The sequence below is a fragment of the Bos mutus genome, chromosome 2 (genome assembly GCF_027580195.1).
Source record: "Bos mutus isolate GX-2022 chromosome 2, NWIPB_WYAK_1.1, whole genome shotgun sequence".
Taxonomy (NCBI): domain Eukaryota; kingdom Metazoa; phylum Chordata; class Mammalia; order Artiodactyla; family Bovidae; genus Bos; species Bos mutus.
In genome coordinates, this window is record NC_091618.1 from 8,835,394 (window position 1) to 8,855,362 (window position 19,969).

General features: G+C 45.5%; 2 protein-coding genes across 8 annotated transcripts in view; one reads left to right on the forward strand and one right to left on the reverse strand.

Moving 5' to 3' along the window:
- MTFR1L (mitochondrial fission regulator 1 like) lies at window positions 1-17,830 on the forward strand. 7 transcript variants are annotated; one of them, XR_011466967.1, is made up of 8 exons: window positions 33-151; window positions 3,432-3,575; window positions 3,981-4,085; window positions 6,834-6,943; window positions 7,427-7,638; window positions 8,887-9,208; window positions 14,080-14,386; window positions 16,644-17,830. XR_011466967.1 is itself a non-coding variant. In XM_005895856.3 (7 exons), the coding sequence occupies exons 2-7, from the start codon at window positions 3,561-3,563 to the stop codon at window positions 14,183-14,185; spliced, it is 870 nt and encodes a 289-aa protein (XP_005895918.1). In that variant the 5' UTR covers window positions 1-123; window positions 3,432-3,560; the 3' UTR covers window positions 14,186-15,622. The 7 variants fall into 7 exon arrangements, 4 of the variants coding, with proteins under 4 accessions (XP_005895918.1, XP_070239241.1, XP_070239248.1 ...); XR_011466968.1 differs by having other exon boundaries at window positions 16,670-17,826; XR_011466969.1 differs by having other exon boundaries at window positions 16,699-17,818.
- Window positions 14,245-19,969, reverse strand: part of AUNIP (aurora kinase A and ninein interacting protein) — a 15,496-nt gene continuing 9,771 nt past the window's right edge. The window contains 4 exon segments of the mRNA XM_005895859.3: window positions 14,245-14,297; window positions 14,300-14,311; window positions 16,212-17,030; window positions 18,503-18,644. Coding sequence (XP_005895921.3) covers window positions 14,245-14,297; window positions 14,300-14,311; window positions 16,212-17,030; window positions 18,503-18,644 — 1,026 coding nt within the window.

Below are 19,969 nucleotides of genomic sequence, written 5' to 3' on the forward strand. Positions count from 1 at the left end.
TCCGGAAGACGCGCGCGGCCGCGGCTCGGCGCGCAGCTGCAAGGGATCGCTTCCGGGGGGTGGGTCAGCGGAAGTGAGGGCGAGTGAGGCTGGGCGGCCCGCTGTGGTAGGAGGGGCCGTGAGGTGAGTGAATCCGGAGCTGCAGTCTGAGGTGAGACTAGGTCTGAGTGCCGCCCCGGAGCGGGAATGCGAGCGGGAGCGCGGCCCTCCGGCCCGGCGTGTCGCGCGGCCGAGTGCCGGGCGCCGTGCGCTGCCCGCGGCTGCTGGGCCCGCGCCGGTTCTCGCGGGAACTCGTGTTGTCCGCCACACTCGGCTGAGGGGAAACTGAGTCCCCGGGGGGCAGTTGCGCGCCCGAGTCACCCAGCCGCACCAGAGGCTTCTCGTTTCTGCCGCCTCCTCGCTTCCTCCGGGACCCGGCGCCGGGCCTTTGAGTTCATGGGTGCTCCACCACCCCCGAGCCGAGGCGAGAACTTGGCCGACCTTGACCCCGTCGGGTCGGGCTGTTGAGGGGGGAAGGGAGGCGTGTCCTGGACGAAGCTCCCCGCGGCTGCTCCCCCTCCCCTGGCACAGAACGGCGCTGAGCGCGGCGGCCTCGGCGGGGACCGGGATGATGCGGCCAGGCCCCGCTCGGGAGGCGCTGGGGGACCGTGTGTAAAAACACCAGGACAGCAGACCCGGAAAGGGCAGTGCAGGCTCGGAGGCGGTGGGAACCAGGCGCGCGGCCAGCGAGCCGTGGGGAGTCTTCTAGGCAGACACTTGTTCAGGGTTCAAGGCTAAGTCGGCGTTCTTGTTGGTTCGTTTCTTGACAAATGCTCGAGTGCCTGCCGGGTACGGAGCGGGCTTAGGGCTGTACCTGGAAGTCCCGCCCTTCGGACAAACTGCACAAGCTACACCGTTATCTAGTTACTGCTGCTCCGGAGGAAACGCGGGACGCCCGTCCGGGAAGGGCAGGCAATGCTTCAGCTGAGCTCCAGGAGTAATTGAGGATGAGCTTGGGGAAGAGGCTGGTAGGCTGGTAGGGTTTCAAGCAGAGGGAATAGAGTAAACAAGGCCATTGAGGGGCTGCAAGGCCAATGTGGGTGGAGGGCAGGGGAAGGCGGGTGTGGCGGTGAAGCGTGCAGGGACCAGAGTGGAGAGGCCTTGTCGGCTGGGAGAGAAAGACAGGGAGGGCCTGCTGGCCATGCTGAAGAGTCTTGGTGTTATCTTCTTGGCTCTAGCAAGCATGAGGGGTTGAAGCTTGGCAGAGATCTATTCCCAATGTGTTCTAAAAAGAGGCCTCTGGCTGCCACGTGAGGATTAGGTCCAACCGAGTTTGGAGATAAGTTTGGAGAGGTAGTGGCTGCAGTGACTAAAGTGAGAAACACAGGGAAGCACTGTTGTGTGGAGCTTGTGGCAGGCACTGACAGCACAGAGCCTGGCACACCGAAGGACTTTTATAAAAAGTCTTGAACTTTGCTGAGAAGATGGAACCCAGGTTGGAGGCAGGAGGATCTGGACCAGACTCCGGTGCTTTCTACTGCCGTGGCCACTAAGTGACCTTAAAGCTGTCCCTTCCTCTTTTCTAGCTTCCTTTCCTCATATGTCGCGGAGTAATACCTCCTCTCCTAGAGGTGAAGAGAGACCGTCCAAGGGAGGTTTCTGGAAAGAGCTGGTTAGTCCAGCCCACCCCTCTTCAGAGGCTGCCCTTGGCTCTGCACTGACTCCTTACCTAGAACATTCCCAGCCCTCGAGACCTGACCATTACCTGACATGCACCCCACCTCCCCTACCTTTATGGCCTTACCATACTCTGCTCTTTATACATCTCTTCACCTTTTCCTGCTGCTGCTAAGTCACTTCAGTCGTGTCCAACTCTGTGCGACCCCATAGACCGCAGCTCACCAGGCTCCCCCATCCCTGGGATTCTCCAGGCAAGAACACTGGAGTGGGTTGCCATTTCCTTCTCCAGTGCATGAAAGTGAAAAGTGAAAGTGAAGTCGCTCAGTCTTGTCCGACCCTCAGCGACCCCATGGACTCCAGCCTACCAGGCTCCTCCGTCCATGGGATTGTCCAGGCAAGAGTACTGGAGTGGGGTGCCATTGCCTTCTCTGCTTCTTTTCCTAAACCTGTGTTATTGTTGCTGTTTTCTTTCCCTTCTTAGCCCCTCTGAACTCACTATGGGGCCTTGGGGCCAGGGAGCTGAACTCACCTGGCCAGCTGCATGATGTGCCTTTCTTAGACAGTGATATTCAGCCTCTGGTAGAATTAGGTATTCGAGTCCTGTCTCTCTTCTAGATTGTGAGTTCCTTGAGAGCATGGCTGTGTCTTACTCTTTCCATAGCCCCTACAGTGCCCAGCATAGGTCCTGGCACAGAGCGAGTATTAAGTGTTTGATGAACAAGGGACTGAATGAGTTCATTGACTGCAGCTGCTCACCATGCAAGGGCAGCTATGAGGAATCCGCCCATCTGTGTCTTGTTTCAACAGTTCATTAAGTACTTTAAAATCTTATTTCACTGATTGACCCTCTCGGTATCCCTGAGTGGCAGCTCTTAAAGCTATTACAGGTCTTCTTACAGATAGAGAAACTGCATTCTGAAAGATTAAGTAACTTGCCTAAGGCTATTAAGCCAGTTGAAGGCTGAGCCAGGATAAAAAGTTTTGGCTCTTCCCCAGTAGCCCGGTAGAGTGACTTTGGCCAAACTGGCTTCTTTCTCCTGTTGTCTGTTTTACATCTGCCCGGTGTAGTGGTCCAGCAGTGCTAGGCTGGGTGGCACATGCTGGACTTTTTTTTATATCTTATCCTCAGGAATGAATGTTGGACTTGGATGGCACCTACACTCTGCTTTTCCCATGAGCTTTTTTATCTACCAAAGGATTCTGTTTACATTGAAGTTTGTTTTTAGTCTTACCGACTTAAAACATTTTTTTAATTGAAGTATAGTTCATTTATAACATCATGTTTATTTTGGGTATACAGCACAGTGATTCAATTATACATATATATTCTTTAGAAGTTTTGCCTCAGGAAACCTAAGGACTCAGGAAGGCTCCCAGCATGGTGCATCTGAAATAGAACCTCTAAGGGTCTGGATTTGTAGAAGCCATGGTTGGGTGAGCACAGCCTCTTTGGCTGGTTTTCTTCCCCTGTGAAACGTCCGAGAAGCCTCATTGTTAGTCATGGGCTTCTCTGGTGGCTCAGATGGTAAAGAATCTGCTTGCAATGTGGGAGACCTAGGTTTGAACCCTGGATTGGGAAGATCCTTAGAGAAGGGAATGGCTACCCACTCCAGTATTCTTGCCTGGAGAATCCCATGGACAGAGGAGCCTGGTGGGCTACAGTCCATGGGGTCGAAAAGAGTTGAACACGACTGAGCGATTAACACTGTAGGGCCTGGTTTTGTGGGGCTTGTGTGGTAGCCACTGAGTCTCCTGTGGGGATTGTTTCACAGGAAGAGAAGTCTGGTGTTCCTTAAGATGGCCTGATATGAAGGCATCACACTCCCTGCCTCCTCAAGCCTCTAGCGCTGCCCAGTGGCTGCCTTGTCCTTCAAGTGCAGGAGCCAGTTGAAACGTCAGGAATGGAAGCCAATGTGGTAAGGGGCATTCCCAAGGCAAGGGTGTAATGGGGAAGATTAAGCACTAGACCTGCTAAAAGTTCTATAGGAAGTTCTGAGATCCTCAAGTTAACTCTTCCCCCACCCAGGCTTGGAATTGAAGAGTCCTGCCTTCCATCCCCTCCTTCCAGGCAGAACCAACTGATACTGGGGCAGTTAGGGGGTCAGTGTGTCTCTGTCACTCTGTGTAGTGGGAAGGGAGGGCCGCTAATTCCTCACCCTTTTCTCTGGATCCTCCCAGCATTTACTGTGCCTCAGCAACAGCAGGTGTCCTCTTATGTATCTGGCCAAGGTGAAGGTTGCTGCTAAAGGGAAGGTAGGGGAGAGGATGGGGACAGTAGTTGGATTTTTTTCTGAGGTTGTGGCTATCTCTCTGTGCTTTAGACCATCCCAATCTGGCAAAATAAGCCGCATGGCGCTGCTCGAAGTGTAGTGAGACGAATTGGGACCAACTTGCCCCTGAAGCCATGTCCCCGGGCATCCTTTGAGGTAAGTGAGCTGGAAAATAGTGGCCCAGAGCGTATGGGAGAGTGGTGCTGCTTCTGTGGCCCAGACTTGGCGTTGCAAAGACAGGTTGCTTTCCTGATCGTCTTCATTTTTCAAAAAATATTTAACTGCTTTTAATGTGTGCTGGTCACTGTGGCTTCCTGATTGCACACAAACCTGTGACCACAAGTCAAGCTCCCAATCTGCTCATAAATTAATCATATTGCATCTTTGATGCCTCTGCTAAGCAACTCAAATTTCATCAGGCTCCAGCAATCCAGTGTATCAGAGTAGGCCAAAGGCCCCTGCTGAACTGGATCTCTAGACTAGCCATGTCTGTGCTCTAAGGTGTGTGCCTGCAACCCTGGCAGGTCCCCTCACAGAACACTGAGTGCTGTGTGTGATTTTGAGATGAACTCTGCTTTTCTTTTAATATGGTGTTGTCACTCAGGGCTTCCCTGGTGGCTCAGACAGTAAAGAATCTAATCTACCTGCACCGTGAGGGACCCAAGTTTGATCCCTGGGTCAGGAAGATCCCTGGAGAAGGAAATGGCACCCAGTATTCTTGCATGGGAAATCCCATGGACAGAGGAGCCTGGTGGGCTACAGTCCATGGGGTCGCAAAAAGTCGGACACAGCTGAGCGACTAACAATTAAATTGCTTTTCTTCACTAGCCTAAGGCTTGCCCTGCTTAGCTACCTATTTACAGTATTTCCCTTATGTCTTTATTCCTCATCCTCTCTTTTCTAGCCAAGTTTAGCCATTCCTTTACTGGGCTATTTCAGTCTCACCTCTGTGCCCAAAGGGCCTTTAGCATTCACTATAGCACAGACTTGTCTGACCCAGGTGAGTAAGACTCCCTTGTGCAGTGGAAAGCTAAGTAGCATTTGTTAGTCCTAGTTGCCTCCCTGTAAGAACTAATGATTAAGCATCAGCTCCAAGTTAGATGCTTAAGGTCTGTGCCTTTGGGGAGCTGGAACACAAAAGAACTACTTCAGCTTTCTGCCTACACAAAGGAGACAGAAATATGTGCCTGAAAATGAAGGAGCTGAGTTTGTATATCAGATGCTGAGCTGCAAACTGTGTAGGAGCTTATCTGGAGTCTGAATTGGAATGGGTTTGGGGTTTGGTGCAGGGTGTTGTCTCTTGACCCAGTTATTGCCTAGGGCTGAATGTGGCCCTGGCTGCCTCAAGCCTCAGGAACACAGGAAAGGACAGCTTGGAAGCATGAATCAGTTATGGTTGCCCCCACATTTGACTATAGCTTCTCTAGTCCTTTGGCTGGATGCTCCTGGGCAGATAATCAAGGGCACAGGCTCCCACAGAGCAGAAGTAGTATTAGTAATACCAGTAATAAATAGCTACATTTATTGAGCCCACACTATGTGCCAGGCACTGTGCTAAGTACTTTTATTTGTTAATTCATTTAATTGCCAATAGCAGAGGAGCCTTCTGGCTAATCAAGGAAAGCCAATGGAGGCGTTCCCTAAATGGCCCATCTTAGCATTAACTCCTGCGTCATTAGCTCGTTTGTAATCTTGGAGCATCACTTCACTTCTGTGAGACCCAGATTCCCTATCAAAACGTCAGAGCTATCAGTTCTGGATCTACCTACTGAACAGTCTGTAGCAGAAACATCTGAATTTAACTCATATACAGGTGGATTTTTGAGAAACCGTGTTGTAAATTGATTACCTTAAATATTTTTAAGGGAATCTTATTGATTTATTTTTTAATTTATCCATATGAAAATATTATGAAAAAGGGGAAACAAGTTGCCTGTAATCACATAGTCATGACACACATTTTAGTTCTTTTTTGTCTTTTTCTAAGCATGTATTTTTCTTTGTTGTAAACAGTCAGAATATAATTGAACCTTCCTAATTTTTCATTTAACATGGTGTCACGCAATCTCCCTGTTCCCTAGTTGTTCATTTGGGTGGAGGAGCTATTTTAAGGAACTACATTACAATTCCTTTTGTCTAATTAGCCATTTTTTAAAATTTAAATCTAAATAGTCAAATTATCAACTTTGTTTCTGACTGTGTTGCTATAACATGTAGATCCCGATATGCTACAAAGGTGTTGTAAAGAGCTTGCCAGGAGAAATCTCCTGTTGATACAACAGATTGTCCATGTCCTTGCACCTGTATTCTCACAACCAGAAAGCTAGACAGTGGGCATCTCTGTTAAAAAGTAACTCTTGCCAGTCCCACTGAAGACTTCTTTGCTCTAGCCAGGGGTCAGCAGAGGACCAGATAGTAAATATTTTAGGCTCTGGGACATACCGGTCTCCATTACAGCTACTTACTTCTGCAGTTATAGCTTAAAAGCCATGACAGGTAAGACTTAAATGAGTGTGACTCTTTTTTTCCAGTAAAATCTTATGATTGCTCTCCACCTTCCCATCCATGCTCCAAACCGTAGCCAGAGTAATCTTTTAAAAGCTCACATCTAATCCTTACTTACTTGACCTTTCAATGGCTCATTATTTCAAAGCTCCTAACTCACTTCCCAATCTCTCCCAACTCCCCACCACTCTATCCTTCCTGTTCCAGCCATGCTGAATTATTTGTAATTTCATAGACTCTTACTTCTGGCCTCTTATTCAAACTGCTTCCAACTGGACATCCTTTAGGAAGTCTTCCTACACCCAGTGCTGGATTAGGTGTTCCCCTATGTATTTTGCCCAGTTTCCAGTTGTCTCATCACGATGGCAGTAAATGTTAATGAATTTTCCTTCCCCATAGACCCTGCCCAACATCTCTGACCTGTGTCTGAGGGATGTGCCCCCAGTTCCTACCCTGGCTGACATCGCCTGGATTGCTGCAGATGAAGAGGAGACTTATGCCCGGGTCAGGTAGCTGAGGCAGTAGCCTGCCGACTGGGGAATGAAAAGCTTCTTCACAGATGAGGTGGTAGGCAGAAGAAGAGTGAGACGGAGGGCAACAGGAGTGAGAGCTAGGAGTGGGAGTAGAACCTGGCTGTGTTACTTTTATTTTTTAAGAGCAAGGAAGTTAATCTCCTTTATTTGTTTAATTTTTGGCTGCACTTGGTCTTAGTTGCTATGCACAGGCTTCTCATTGCAGTGGCTTCTCTTATTGTGGAGCATTGGCTCCAGGGGCATGGACTTCAGTAGCTGTGGCACACAGTCCAGTTGTCCTGCAGCATGAGAAATCTTCCCAGATCGGGGTGAAACCCTGTTCCCTGCATTGGCAGGCAGATTCTTAATCCCTGGACCACCAGGGAAGTCTAGCTATATAACTCTTGCAGGAGTGTATGAAGGAATTTTGGAAGCAGTGCAGTGGCCCATGTCTCTGACACTTTTCTCTCCCTGGTCCAGGAGCGATACACGCCCCCTGAGGCACACCTGGAAGCCCAGCCCTCTGATCGTCATGCAGCGCAATGCCTCAGTGCCCAACCTGCGTGGGTCAGAGGAGAGGCTCCTGGCCCTGAAGAAGCCAGCCCTGCCAGCCCTCAGCCGTACCACCGAGTTGCAGGATGAGCTGAGCCACCTGCGCAGCCAGATTGCCAAAATAGTGGCAGCTGATGCAGGTAGGAGCCCCTGAGCCAGGACCAAATAGCAGGCTGTTTGTTTTTGTTTAGCTTTTGGACAGGATAAGAATGGTCCTTGATTTGGGGGTACTGGAGTCTAGGGCTCTGGGACTGCCCTAAAGCCTGGCTAGCCTATATAATCTTTGGATGGTTTCTGTCAGCCATTTGGGGCAGACTGGTTGGGTTAAGAACAAAATCTTCACTTAATCTGGGGCCCCAGGCAGATTCCCTCCCTCAGCCACAAAAACCACCTCTCTTCCAAATGTCTTTTAAGATCATGTCTTCCATGAGTGCTCAGTGGCTTTCCTTTTCAATATGAGAAATAAGTTTTCCCCACCACTGAGAGATATCTCCCTTTATAAGCATATTTTCCTTTTCCTTGCACTCTGACTTTCTACCAGAGACCACCTCTCCATCCCTCAGCCTTTCTGTCTGCAGTTAAGGGAGAATCACTGGGAATGGATGGGCTGACCAGATGTAGGAAATACCAACAGGTGGATCTTTCCCAGGATGCTCAGTGTTTAACCCTCATATTCCTCCCATTCTCACTTTTTTGCTACTCATTGACTCAAAGTTATAGCTCCCAAACCTTGTCAGTTGGTAGAACATGTGAAAATCATGGTTCTCTCTTTGAAAATTTTTATGTATTTAATTCTCTCATGTGGCAGTTTTATAGAGAAAATGGACTTGAATTTTCCATTTATATTTGTTCGCTACATTTTTTTTTAATCATCCAAGAGACATGCTGAAGTAGTTTAGGAAAAATCCAAAAATATTCCCTAGAAACTTAGAAATTGAGGAAATTCTCTCCATTAAAATTTGGGAACTGGGAGAACTATCACCATTCTGGTTTTTGTCTGTAGAACAGTTCTTCCAGTCACAGATAGCTGCATTTAAAGGAGCACAGTCAGAAGCACTGGCCTAGTTAGAGAAAAGGACAAAATCAGGCCATGGTTCTACACTATTGCTTCAGTCTAAAGAATGCTGTCATTCCATTGCCCGCTGCAAAATGGGAGCTTTTAGGAAGCAAGGCCTTTATGGGGTGGGTTTTTCTGCCCTTCTGAACACTGGAAAAGCATAATACTGCTACATCTTCTTGAGATCCTGAGAGGGGAAGGTAGTGGAGGAACCCAGAATGTCATGGTGTCAGCCCAGGAAATGAATATTTGGTAGGCAGTGCTTGTGGGGAGATGTAACTGCTGTATTTTAGCCCCAATGTCCATCCATGCCTATTGTTTTCTCTTTCAGCTTCGGCTTCATTAACGCCAGATTTCTTATCTCCAGGAAGTTCAAATGTCTCTTCTCCCTTACCTTGTTTTGGATCCTCATTCCACTCTACAACTTCCTTTGTCATTAGTGACATCACCGAGGAGACCGAGATAGAGGTCCCTGAGCTTCCATCAGTCCCCCTGCTTTGTTCTGCCAGCCCTGAATGTTGCAAACCAGAACACAAAGCTACCTGCAGCTCATCTGAAGAGGATGACTGCGTCTCTCTGTCCAAGGCCAGCAGCTTTGCAGATATGATGGGTATCCTAAAGGACTTCCACCGGATGAAGCAGAGCCAAGACCTGTAAGTATACCTTAAGGAGCTTATGATGATCATTTTGGGGGGCGGGAAAGGGGGCTGTGCTGGGTCTTCATTATGCCACTCGGGATATGGGATCTTCACTGTGGTATGTGGGATCTAGTTCCCTGACCAGGGATTGAACCCAGGCCCCCTGCATTGGGACCTCAGAGTCTTAGCCACTGAATCCCCTACTGTTTAAGTTGCCTGTGGCCAATTATCTAATAGAAAGTAAATACTTACATAGTAAATCCTCATTAGTAGCAATGTGTAATTTCATTCACAAAGCTTGCTGCCCGCTTGCTAGTGCCTGGGGACCCCAGTTTGAAAAAAGAGCAGCACTTTACATTTGGTTGGGATGATCTAACCCAACCAAATGTTACTAAACAGAGGTTTAATAAGAAGGCTCATCTAATCCAGCTTCTGTCCTCCAGCAAGGCTTCACCACTCCAGTTCTCATACTGCTAGTAATAACTGTCCCTGTGCCCCATCCTTCAAAGTACAGTTGCATAATAGTTATTTTAGTATCTCAAAAAGTAGACTTGGTGGAAGGAGAATTCCCTTTAAATAGTGGTCCATTATTCAAACCAACCCTGGAAACACAGATTTACGAACAAAGCTTTTGAGATGCCTAGTGCCTAACTCTGGCTGCCTATCAGAATTGCTTGGGTTTGTTCAAAATACACCTTAAACTTACCAAAGCAGAACACCCAAGGAGTAGAACTCTAGGTGTTTCTGATGGGAGTGTGAGGGGATTTGGGAAATACCTACCATGAGAAACTCATCTAGCAGAGAAGCCCTGGAGCTCCAGCCTGAGAGTCATCTGCCTGCAGTGTTTCTCTACTGCATGGGACATACCAGAAGTGTTTATTTAAATGTAGATTCTGGGCATTGAAATATTTGACATCTTAACCTCAAAGTCCAGAGGCCAGGCGTGCAGCTGTATTTTTTAATGCAGTTAAAAAGCTGTTTTCAGCCTCTTCAATAAATGATGCTGGGAAAACTGGACAGCTACATGTAAAAGAATGAAATCAGAACACCTCCTAACACCACACACAAAGATAAACTCAAAATAGATTAAAGACCTAAATGTAAGACTAGAAACTATAAAACTCTTATTAGAGGAAAACAAGCAGAACACTCGATGACAGAAATCAAAGCAAGATTCTCTTATGACCCACCTCCTAGAGTAATGGAAATAAAAGTAAACAAGTGGGACATGATTAAAAGCTTTTGCACAGCAAAGGAGACTAGAAGCAAGGTGAAAAGACAACCCTCAGAATGGGAGAAAATAATAGCAAATGAAACAACTGACAAAGGATCAATTTCCAAAATATACAAACAGCTCTTACAACTCAATGCCAGAAAAACAAACAACCCAATAAGAAAGTGGGGGGAAGCCCTAAACAGACATTTCTCCAAAGAAGACATACAGATGGCTAACAAACACATGAAAAGATGCTCAAAATTGCTCATTATTAGAGAAATGCAAATCAAAAATACAAGATATCACCTCACACCAGTCAGAATGGCCCTCATCGGAAAGTCTACAAACAAACAATGCTGGAGAGGGCGTGGGGAAAAGGGAACACTCTTGCACTGTTGGTGGGAATGTAAATTGATACAGCCACTATGGAAGACAGTATGGAGATTCCTTAAAAAACTAGGAATAAAACTACCATATGACCCAGCAGTCCCACTCCTAGGCATGTACCCCAAGGAAACTAAAATTGAAAGAGACATGTATCATACACCATTGTTCAGTTCAGTTCAGTCACTCAGTTGTGTCCGACTCCTCGACCCCATGAATCACAGCACGCCAGGCCTCCCTGTCCATCAAAGACGCTTACTCCTTGGAAGGAAAGTTATGACCAACCTAGATAGCATATTCAAAAGCAGAGACATTACTTTGCCAACAAAGGTCCGTCTAGTCAAAGGCTATGGTTTTTCCTGTGGTCATGTATGGATGTGAGAGTTGGACTGTGAAGAAAGCTGAGTGCCGAAGAATTGATGCTTTTGAACTGTGGTGTTGGAGAAGACTTGAGAGTCCCTTGGACTGCAAGGAGATCCAACTAGTCCATTCTGAAGGAGATCAGCCCTGGGATTTCTTTGGAGGGAATGATGCTAAAGCTGAAACTCCAGTACTTTGGCCACCTCATGCGAAGAGTTGACTCATTGGAAAAGAGTCTGATGCTGGGAGGGATTGGGGGCAGGAGGAGAAGGGGACGACAGAGGAGGAGATGGCTGGATGGCATCACTGACTCGATGGACATGAGTCTGAGTGAACTCCGGGAGTTAGTGATCACTGCAGCACTATTTACAATAGATAAAACATGGAAGCAACCTAGATGTCCATCGAAGATGAATGGATAAAGTAGTTGTGGTGCATATACACAATGGAATATTAGCCATAAAAGAACACATTTGAGTCAGTTGTAATGAGGTGGATAAACCTAGAACCTATTATACAGAGTAAAGTGAGTCAGAAAGAGATAAATACTGTATTCTAACACATATATATGGAATCTAGAAAAATGGTTCTGAAGAATTATCTATAGGGCAGCAGTGGAGAAACAGAGAATAGACTTACAGACATGGGGAGAGGGTGAGATGTATGGAAAGAGTAACATGGAAACTTACATTGCCATATGTAAAATAGATAGCCAATGGGAATTTGCTGTATGGCTGTATGCTGTATGGCTCAGGAAACTCGACAGGGGCTGTATATCAACCTAGAGGGGTGGGGTGGGGAGATAGATAGGGGAGCTTCAGAGGAGAGGGGATATATGTATACCTATGGCTGATTCATGTTGAGGTTTGACAGAAAACAGCAAAATTGTGTAAAGCAATTATCCTTCAATAAAAAATAAAGAAAAATTGTTCGGTGGATGCAAATAAGCCAGTATCTGCTGCTGCTGCTAAGTCACTTCAGTCGTGTCCGACTCTGTGTGACCCCATAGATGGCAGCCACCAGGCTCCCCCGTCCCTGGGATTCTCCAGGCAAGAACAGTGGAGTGCGTTGGCATTTCCTTCTCCAATGCATGAAAGTGAAAAGTGAAAGTGAAGTCGCTCAGTCGTGTCCGACTCTTAGCGACCCCATGAACTGCAGCCTACCAGGCTCCTCTGTCCATGGGATTTTCCAAGCAAGAGTACTGGAGTGGGGTGCCATTGCCTTCTCCGAAGCCAGTATCTGCAGACGTGTAAATCTTACGTTTCAGAATTATCCTTTGTTAAGTGTCCTAGTTACAGAACCCATCTGTAAACCTACAAACAGATTAATCAATCTGTAGCTACACATGAGTTAACTAGGGCTCAGACGTTGTACATTGTTTGCTTATTCATTTATGCCATTAAAAATTATTTTGCCTTTAAAAAAAAAAAAAAAAGCTGTTTTCAGGGCTGGGGAGGTGAGGGCTGCCTCCTGAAATGATAAAGTTACTTTTAAAGGGACAGTGACTCACCTCACACAAGATCCCTTTTTGTTTTCTGGTCCCATTTTCTTCTGAAAACTAGACAAGGGTGCTGGTAGTGGATCCTACTACCTGTCCCTAGTCAGGCTGGTCATACAGATCCCCCCAGTTCTTTGATCTCCAGCATTCCCAAATTCAGTTGCTGCTGCTTTCTTCTTCTGATCAGTATTTTATAGACTGACTCTCCAACTTTCTTACACTTGCCTCTTGTACCAGTTAGATCTATGATCCCTTACAGCTAAGCCTTTTCTCTCACTCATGCCCTGGGATCTTTTCTCCTTTGTTGATAGGAGGAGCTGGGTTGATGAGTAAGAATGGGAAAGTAGTCCTGTCCTCACGGTTCAGAAATGTGACAGACTGAAGGTAGTTCCTCTTGGTTTGGTTTTCGAGGTTTAATAATAATCTTAGCCCTTATATCTAGCATAATGACCAATAAAATGCCTTCATGAGGATTATATGTAAGTTCACTAGGATTTCAAGCAACTACTTTCTGGGAAGATACCTGAGGTTATCAGGTAATTTGAACCTACCCTAATCTGGAACTGGTTTTGCTCCCATGGGTCTTATAATGTGAACATTTAACTGTAAATTCTGGATTGCTTATAAGATAGAGCTAGAAGGTGGGATCAGAAGCTTAGCCACGACAGGCCAGTACCAACAGGTTAATGGTCCTTTGCCCACATTTTATAGCCATTGCAGGAAATAGTAAAACCATGTCTAATTAAAAGATGAGATCTGCAAGCTTGGTTTTAAACTCTGGACTCATTGCTTACTGACTAATGACTTTGGGCGTAGTCATAACATTGCTGTGCTTCAATCTCCTCATTGGTAAAAAAGGATTGTAATAGCTTCTACCTCATAAAGAGTGTTGTGAGGATTAAATAAGATTGTATTCCAACACACAAAACACTGCTCAGGACAGAATAAGTGCTAAATCAGTTCAGTCGCTCAGTCATGTCCGACTCTTTGCAACCACGTGGACTGCAGCATGCCAGGCCTCCCTGTCCATCACCAACTCCCAGAGTTTACCCAAACTCATGTCCATTGAGTCGCTGATGCCATCCAACCATCTCATCCTCTGCCCTCAATCTTCTCCTCCTGCCCTCAATCTTTCCCAGCATCAGGGTCTTTTCAAATGAGTCAGCTCTTCACATCAGGTGGCCAGAGTATTGGAGTTTCAGCTTCAGCATCAGTCCTTCCAATGAACACTCAGGACTGATCTCCTTTAGGATGGACTGGTTGGATCTCCTTGCAGTCCAAGGGACTCTCAAGAGTCTTCTCCAACACCACAGTTCAAAAGCTTCAATTCAGCACTCAGATTTCTTTATAGTCCAACTCTCACATCCATACATGACTACTGGAAAAACCAAAGTACTCAATAAACATAAGCTATTATTCTATTTCTAGGAGCCGGAGTTCACTGAAGGAGGAAGATCCTGCTGTTCTTATCTCTGAGGTCCTAAGGAGGAAGTTTGCTCTGAAGGAAGAAGATATCAGTAGAAAAGGGAACTGATATCACTCAGCTCTACAACTCAGTCTCACGCTCCTGGAATTCCTTCAGTGCTGCCTCCCTCACCGCAGATGTTTCTGCCTATCAGTTAGAAATCTGCAACAGTCTTGCCGAAAGCTAGAGCTTGGACTAAGAAGAGCTGCATTATATGTTTTCCATACTCAAACCTTAGAAGCTAAAGGACTGCTTTGAGCTGAGACACAGGTAATTATATGCGTTGGAATCTCTCAATTTAAAGGGTGAGATAGAACTTTCTGGTTTGTCCTTTCTCCTGTGTGAAAGTAGGTCCTAAATGAAAGACTGACTTCACTGCACTAGACCCCATAACTGGTCTCACCGAACACTTTGTGCCCAGCTGTCAATCACTCTCAGCCGCTTCCTTGCAGCAGAGCAGGGCTGAGGGGAGGGGGCTATAAATGTATGTGCACATTCACAGGGCAGGGAAAATCTTATGCTGCTCCATCATGAACTGACACCAATGCCCAGCAATCATTCTCTCCCCCTTCCCTGTCTTAACACTTACATGTAGAGGTTGGGCCACTGGACCAGCTGAGGCTTGGGATACTGCTGGGAGGCCTGGGGTGTTTTTTTTCTTAAATATATTTTGTAATACTGTACAACCAAATCTACCCTCCAAGGCCCTGATGCCTCATTGGTTCCACTGATTGAAAGCTCTTTCTCTTCCATGGACTTTAAGCCGAGCAGGAAAGAGAAATGAAGAGTGAATCTTCCAGGCCCTTGACAGCTCCTTTGCTTGGGGCCGAGGTTTGTACTTACTATACCATGCATGACTCAGATGCCCTCAGGTCCTTTTCACTACAGTATGTATGCTGTGTGTTTGGGTTGAAGTATTACCTGACATTAAAGGAAGGATCTGGAGAGATACTGCATTGGTTGTGTCCATCTCTTGAGTTGTGACCACCCAGTATCCCCTACAGGTATAGAATTCCTATTAATTTCAAGGTATATGAGCTTTTGTAAACAGGTTCCTGCCTTTATAGGAGGAAGCTTCTTACCTAGGGAGCTTCTTGTTCCCTTTAGAAACACTTAACTTCTTAAAGCCAGTCCATCCTATAACTTGCACGCTTGCCCCCTAGAGGCTTATTTTTAAGCCTCCTACGTACCACACCTGCAACATGGGAAACTGCTGCCCGGTGGATGATGTCTTGAATACAACACAAATCAGATTGGATTTGTGTTCAGATCAGACCCATGGCAGTGACGGAACATTGCTTTTTCAAAAAAACGAAATTGGTAATGTTTTAGTTACCATCAGAGCCAGCTTTGTAAACAGTCATTTATTTGGATTCATAGTTTTCAAAGGGGGTTCTCTCCCGTTTAGATCATTATAAGTCAGCCCTTTTCAGGGAGATGTTTAAACATCTATAATCCTAAAGTACTGTAAAGTTACCACAAAAATAAAATAACAAAACTACCTAATCATTCTACTTCTCTGTCTATCCTCCCTGTCCCTATATGCCTGGTCTGGGAGAATTGCCTCATCACTCAAAAAAGTCAAGAATAATGGTGACAAGCTTAGGTTGAATGGGTAAAATTACAGCCAAAGATTAGAAAAACACATATCCATAAGAAGCAGCTTCCAAGTCAGAAGCATCTAAAAGGGCAAAGAGGTCCCTCTGTGCAGGCTGCGTAGTGGGCTCTAGTGGAGGGATGAGTACCTGCCCTGCCCCTTCCGTGCTCACCTTCCGTGCTTCCAAACTCACGCAGGGAATTCACCAGCCACCTCATCCTCAGAGCAAGACATGAAGCCAGTCACACTGTCTCAACAAGTGGTACCACCTGCTTTATTGACACAAAATGCTCAGTAACGACAGCCTCATCCCATGCTTCCCTCCCACCAAAGATCATTCTCCTGAAAGACCTTTCTAAAACGAAAATCTTACATTCCCCTCCTCAAACATACTCACCCCCTGAAGATGTTTTCTTATGTCATTTCTAGGTACTTTTAGAACCAAACACCCAAACCCTCACAAAGACATTTAGGCTTGGTGCCTGATAACTTGATTACCTTCAGAGTCCTGGGTAAAGAGCGAATCAGGCTGCAGATTGAACTGGGTGGTCCTGTCCTGGCACTGAGCCCAAAGGCTATTAGGGACCCGCCCATAGCCCTGATTTTGGTCGTTGGTTACATCTCGGAAAGGAGCTCTAGAGTTGTGGGCAATGACCCGCTGGCCCTGAGAATCCTCAGTGAAAAGCTGACTCCAGGAGTCCTTGTCATTCCTTTCACTGTCCCAGGAAAACCCAGGAATAGGGCAAGAGCTTTGTTTTACTGCTTTCATGTTTGCTCCGCGCCGGGAATCCTTGTATGTTTGAAGGACAGGGGCCTGCCTGCTTCTTTTGGCAGACACATTTTCCAAGTTAGTCTTATCCAAGAGCTGATGGCCCTTGTGCCCAGTTGTTTTACTGTGTCTCTCCACACTCTGATAATTATTTTTCTTAGATCCATGAAGCCATTCCCTTTCACAGGAAGAATCCTCTCCCTCTTTTTGGTCCAGCAAGCAAGAACTCTCCAGGTCGTGGGCGAAGGAGCAGGCCAGTGAGGCCTTACTCTCTCCAGCACAGACTGAGGTATCAGGCCGGAACAAACATGGCACAGTCAAGTATGGGGTTCCTATTCCATGCTGGCAAGAAGCCTTGAGAGACTGAGGAGAAAGTCTAGCTTCCTGGATGTCTGCAGGGGTTGAAGTGGCTAAACGGGGTGCCATGAAGTCAGCCCGCAAGCCCTGGGTCAGATGTTCCAACTGGGTTGCGTCTTCCTTAGACTCTTTGTTGGTCTGACTTTCTGTATGAGATGAAACACTCCTCTGGTCAGCACCATTTGTCTTTCCTAGTAAAACAGATGAACAAATATTATTCTGCAGGAAAACTCCACCTGAGTAGGATTCAGGTGGCTTTTTCTGTAATCAGTATCAGCCACCATACTACCTTTGACCTTCCTGCTTTCAATCTCTAGTCTAAAACACAGCTCTTATATTCCCCTTCTCAAAATATATGGGTGCTTGCTTTGACCTACCTAATAAACATGGCATATAATCAGACCACAGCCTACTCTTCACATTTTCGTGTTATGGGTTTGTTTAACACAATAGGGAAGATCAGTTTTGCTTTTGTTTTTTATTTAACATGTAGTTTCTTCTGAATAGTGATGCTGGCCAAATATTACTCCTGGATATTATCCTTTGAGAAACATGTTCAGTATATACCATTTTTGTAAAGTCTCAGAGATCACATTAACCAGCCAACTCAGAAATCTTCTGACAGAATGTAAGTCTCCTGCTCCCCAAATATTCATGGAAAATGGAATAAAGATACAATTATTTGCTAAGTCAATCAGTAGAAAGGACAATTAAAAAAACTATTAGTGTCCAGCCTGTATGTTTTATCAGGTGTGGAATGGATCCTGTCTGCCTTAAGGATAAATGTAACATGAAATTCCTACTCCCCCACAAATGAGGCCAAGATCTAATTATAAACAAAGCTGATAACTCTTCTTTCTTTCTCCAAGAAATATACTACAGAAATTATTTTTTAAAAGCGTTCTCAACTTTTTCTAAGATTTCAATACAGACTATATAGAATATACAAGAATTTCGAATTGGAAAGTGGTTTTGAAAAAATCTGCACTCGTTGCTTAAAGCAAAAGATCGTTTTAAGTTTTTGTTTCTGGTAGGGAGAAAGCATTTTGAAGGCTTAGGCAAAGCAGTCCTGGGAATGGCACCAAGAATTAGAACTCTTCCCAGCACCCTTCAACTGACAAGAATCCTGCTCTGTAAGCCCCAGCCTGCTCTGAGGCAGCTGGTCCCCAAAGAGGAACATGTGAACAAAGAATTGCCAAGGAATGATGAGACACAAGCCAACTTTATGCCAAGCTTTCTAAGAAAAAAACACCTTTGAACTTTGATTAATTTGAGAAGCTTCATATAGACATATCAATTATCAATTAATCTTATACAGACTATTAACTGTGGCCAATCCAAGACATATACCTTACTAATACATATACCTTACTAATGGCTCCCCACCCCCAACCCTCAAGTATACCTTTCCTCACTGCTCTGTCAAAGAATACCAATATTTAATTTTAGACTGTGATAAACAGAACCAGAAAAGCATGTTTGTAAAAGCACGTATATATTGCTTTCCAAAAGACGATGTTTTCTTGTGCTTTATAACTCGTCTAATAAGTCAGCCAAGTTTAACGCAAAGCACTGGTGACACCACTTCTCGTAAATGTTCCAGCTTGGAAGAATGCGTGCACTCCCTTTCGCACCCTGATTGCTTTCAGTGTGCTCACCATACCTTGCTGCGAGGTGAGGAAGGAAGCAATGCTGGTCTGCCGAGTGCCTGCAGATGGACAGCTTCTTTGAGTAAAAGAAATTTTAGCCTTTCTCTCTCCAGGAAGGAGTGTTAACATTTTGGTGCTTGACTTGATTAACTGTGTCTAAGGAAGGGGAGAAAAAGAATAATAGAAACGATTAATATCAAGATAGCTCAGACAGGAAAGACTCAATAAACAGCAGTTGCCCTCTTGGAACCACACTAGATCTTTTGGACTCCACATATACGCTTCTCTAGTTTTGGCTGTACCTCTCCTTCCACCGTTTTCTGCCATACTGATGGTGTCTGTTTTTCCTCAAGAATCATATATTCCAATTCTAGCCCATTCTTTGTGCTTCCCCGTGGAAATCAGCAGGCTGACTAAACAAACAGGATCTGTTGAAGGGATTCCACAGAAGATATTCTCTCCTTTATACTTAAAGATAATTTATGATTCTACAGCAGCAGCAATTGATTCATTTTCAATAGTTTTCAAATAGTCACATAGTGGTTTAACAGCATGGCTCCCAAGTCACACAGCTTCTGCTCAAATCAACACCAGTTTTGCCACAGCCTATTAACTGCATGACCCTCTAGAAGTTGTTCGATCTCTGTATCATTCTCATCTGTGAAATGGAGACAATAACAGTACCAAGCCCACAGGGCAGTTAGGAGGATTTGGTGAGTTGATTGATATAAAAAAGGCTTACACAATTCTCAGACAACAATAATAGTTGGCTGTTAATAAGAGGAGGAGCAAAGCAGCAGCACAAATCTCACTACACTTACACTCATCCCATGCTCCTTTATTTGTGATTTGGTTTTGTTTCCATTTGCTTGTTGTGGAATGCCCAAACAGTAGGGAAAGTAGGATTATATTCAATTTGGCTGTGAAAGTCAAAGAATGAGATTTGCCAATATCCATGTACCAGTTTCATGTACTTTTGAAGTGTAGCTTGAAGGATTTTGAGCATTATCTTGCTAGCATGCAAAACAAGCACATTTGAACAGTAGTTTGAACATTCTTTGTCATTGCCTTTGGGACTGGAATGAAAACTAACCTTTTCCAGTCCTGTGGCCACTGCTGAGTTTTCCAAGTTTGCTGGCATAATTGAGTGCAGCAGCTTAACAGCATCATCTTTTAGGATTTGAAATAGTTCAGCTGGAATTTCATCACCTCCACTAGTTTTGTTTGTAGTAATTCTTCCTAAGGCCCACTTGACAAGGAGACACTTGTTCCTTGGATGAAAAGCTATGACTAACCTAGACAGCATATTAAAAAGCAGAGACACCACTTTGCCAACAAAGGTCCATATAGTCAAAGCTATGGTTTTTCCAGTAGTCATGTATGGATGTAAGAGTTGGACCACAAAGAAGGCTGAGTGCCAAAGAAATGATGCTTTCAAACTGTGGTGCTGGAGAATACTCTTGAGAGTCCCTTGTACGGCA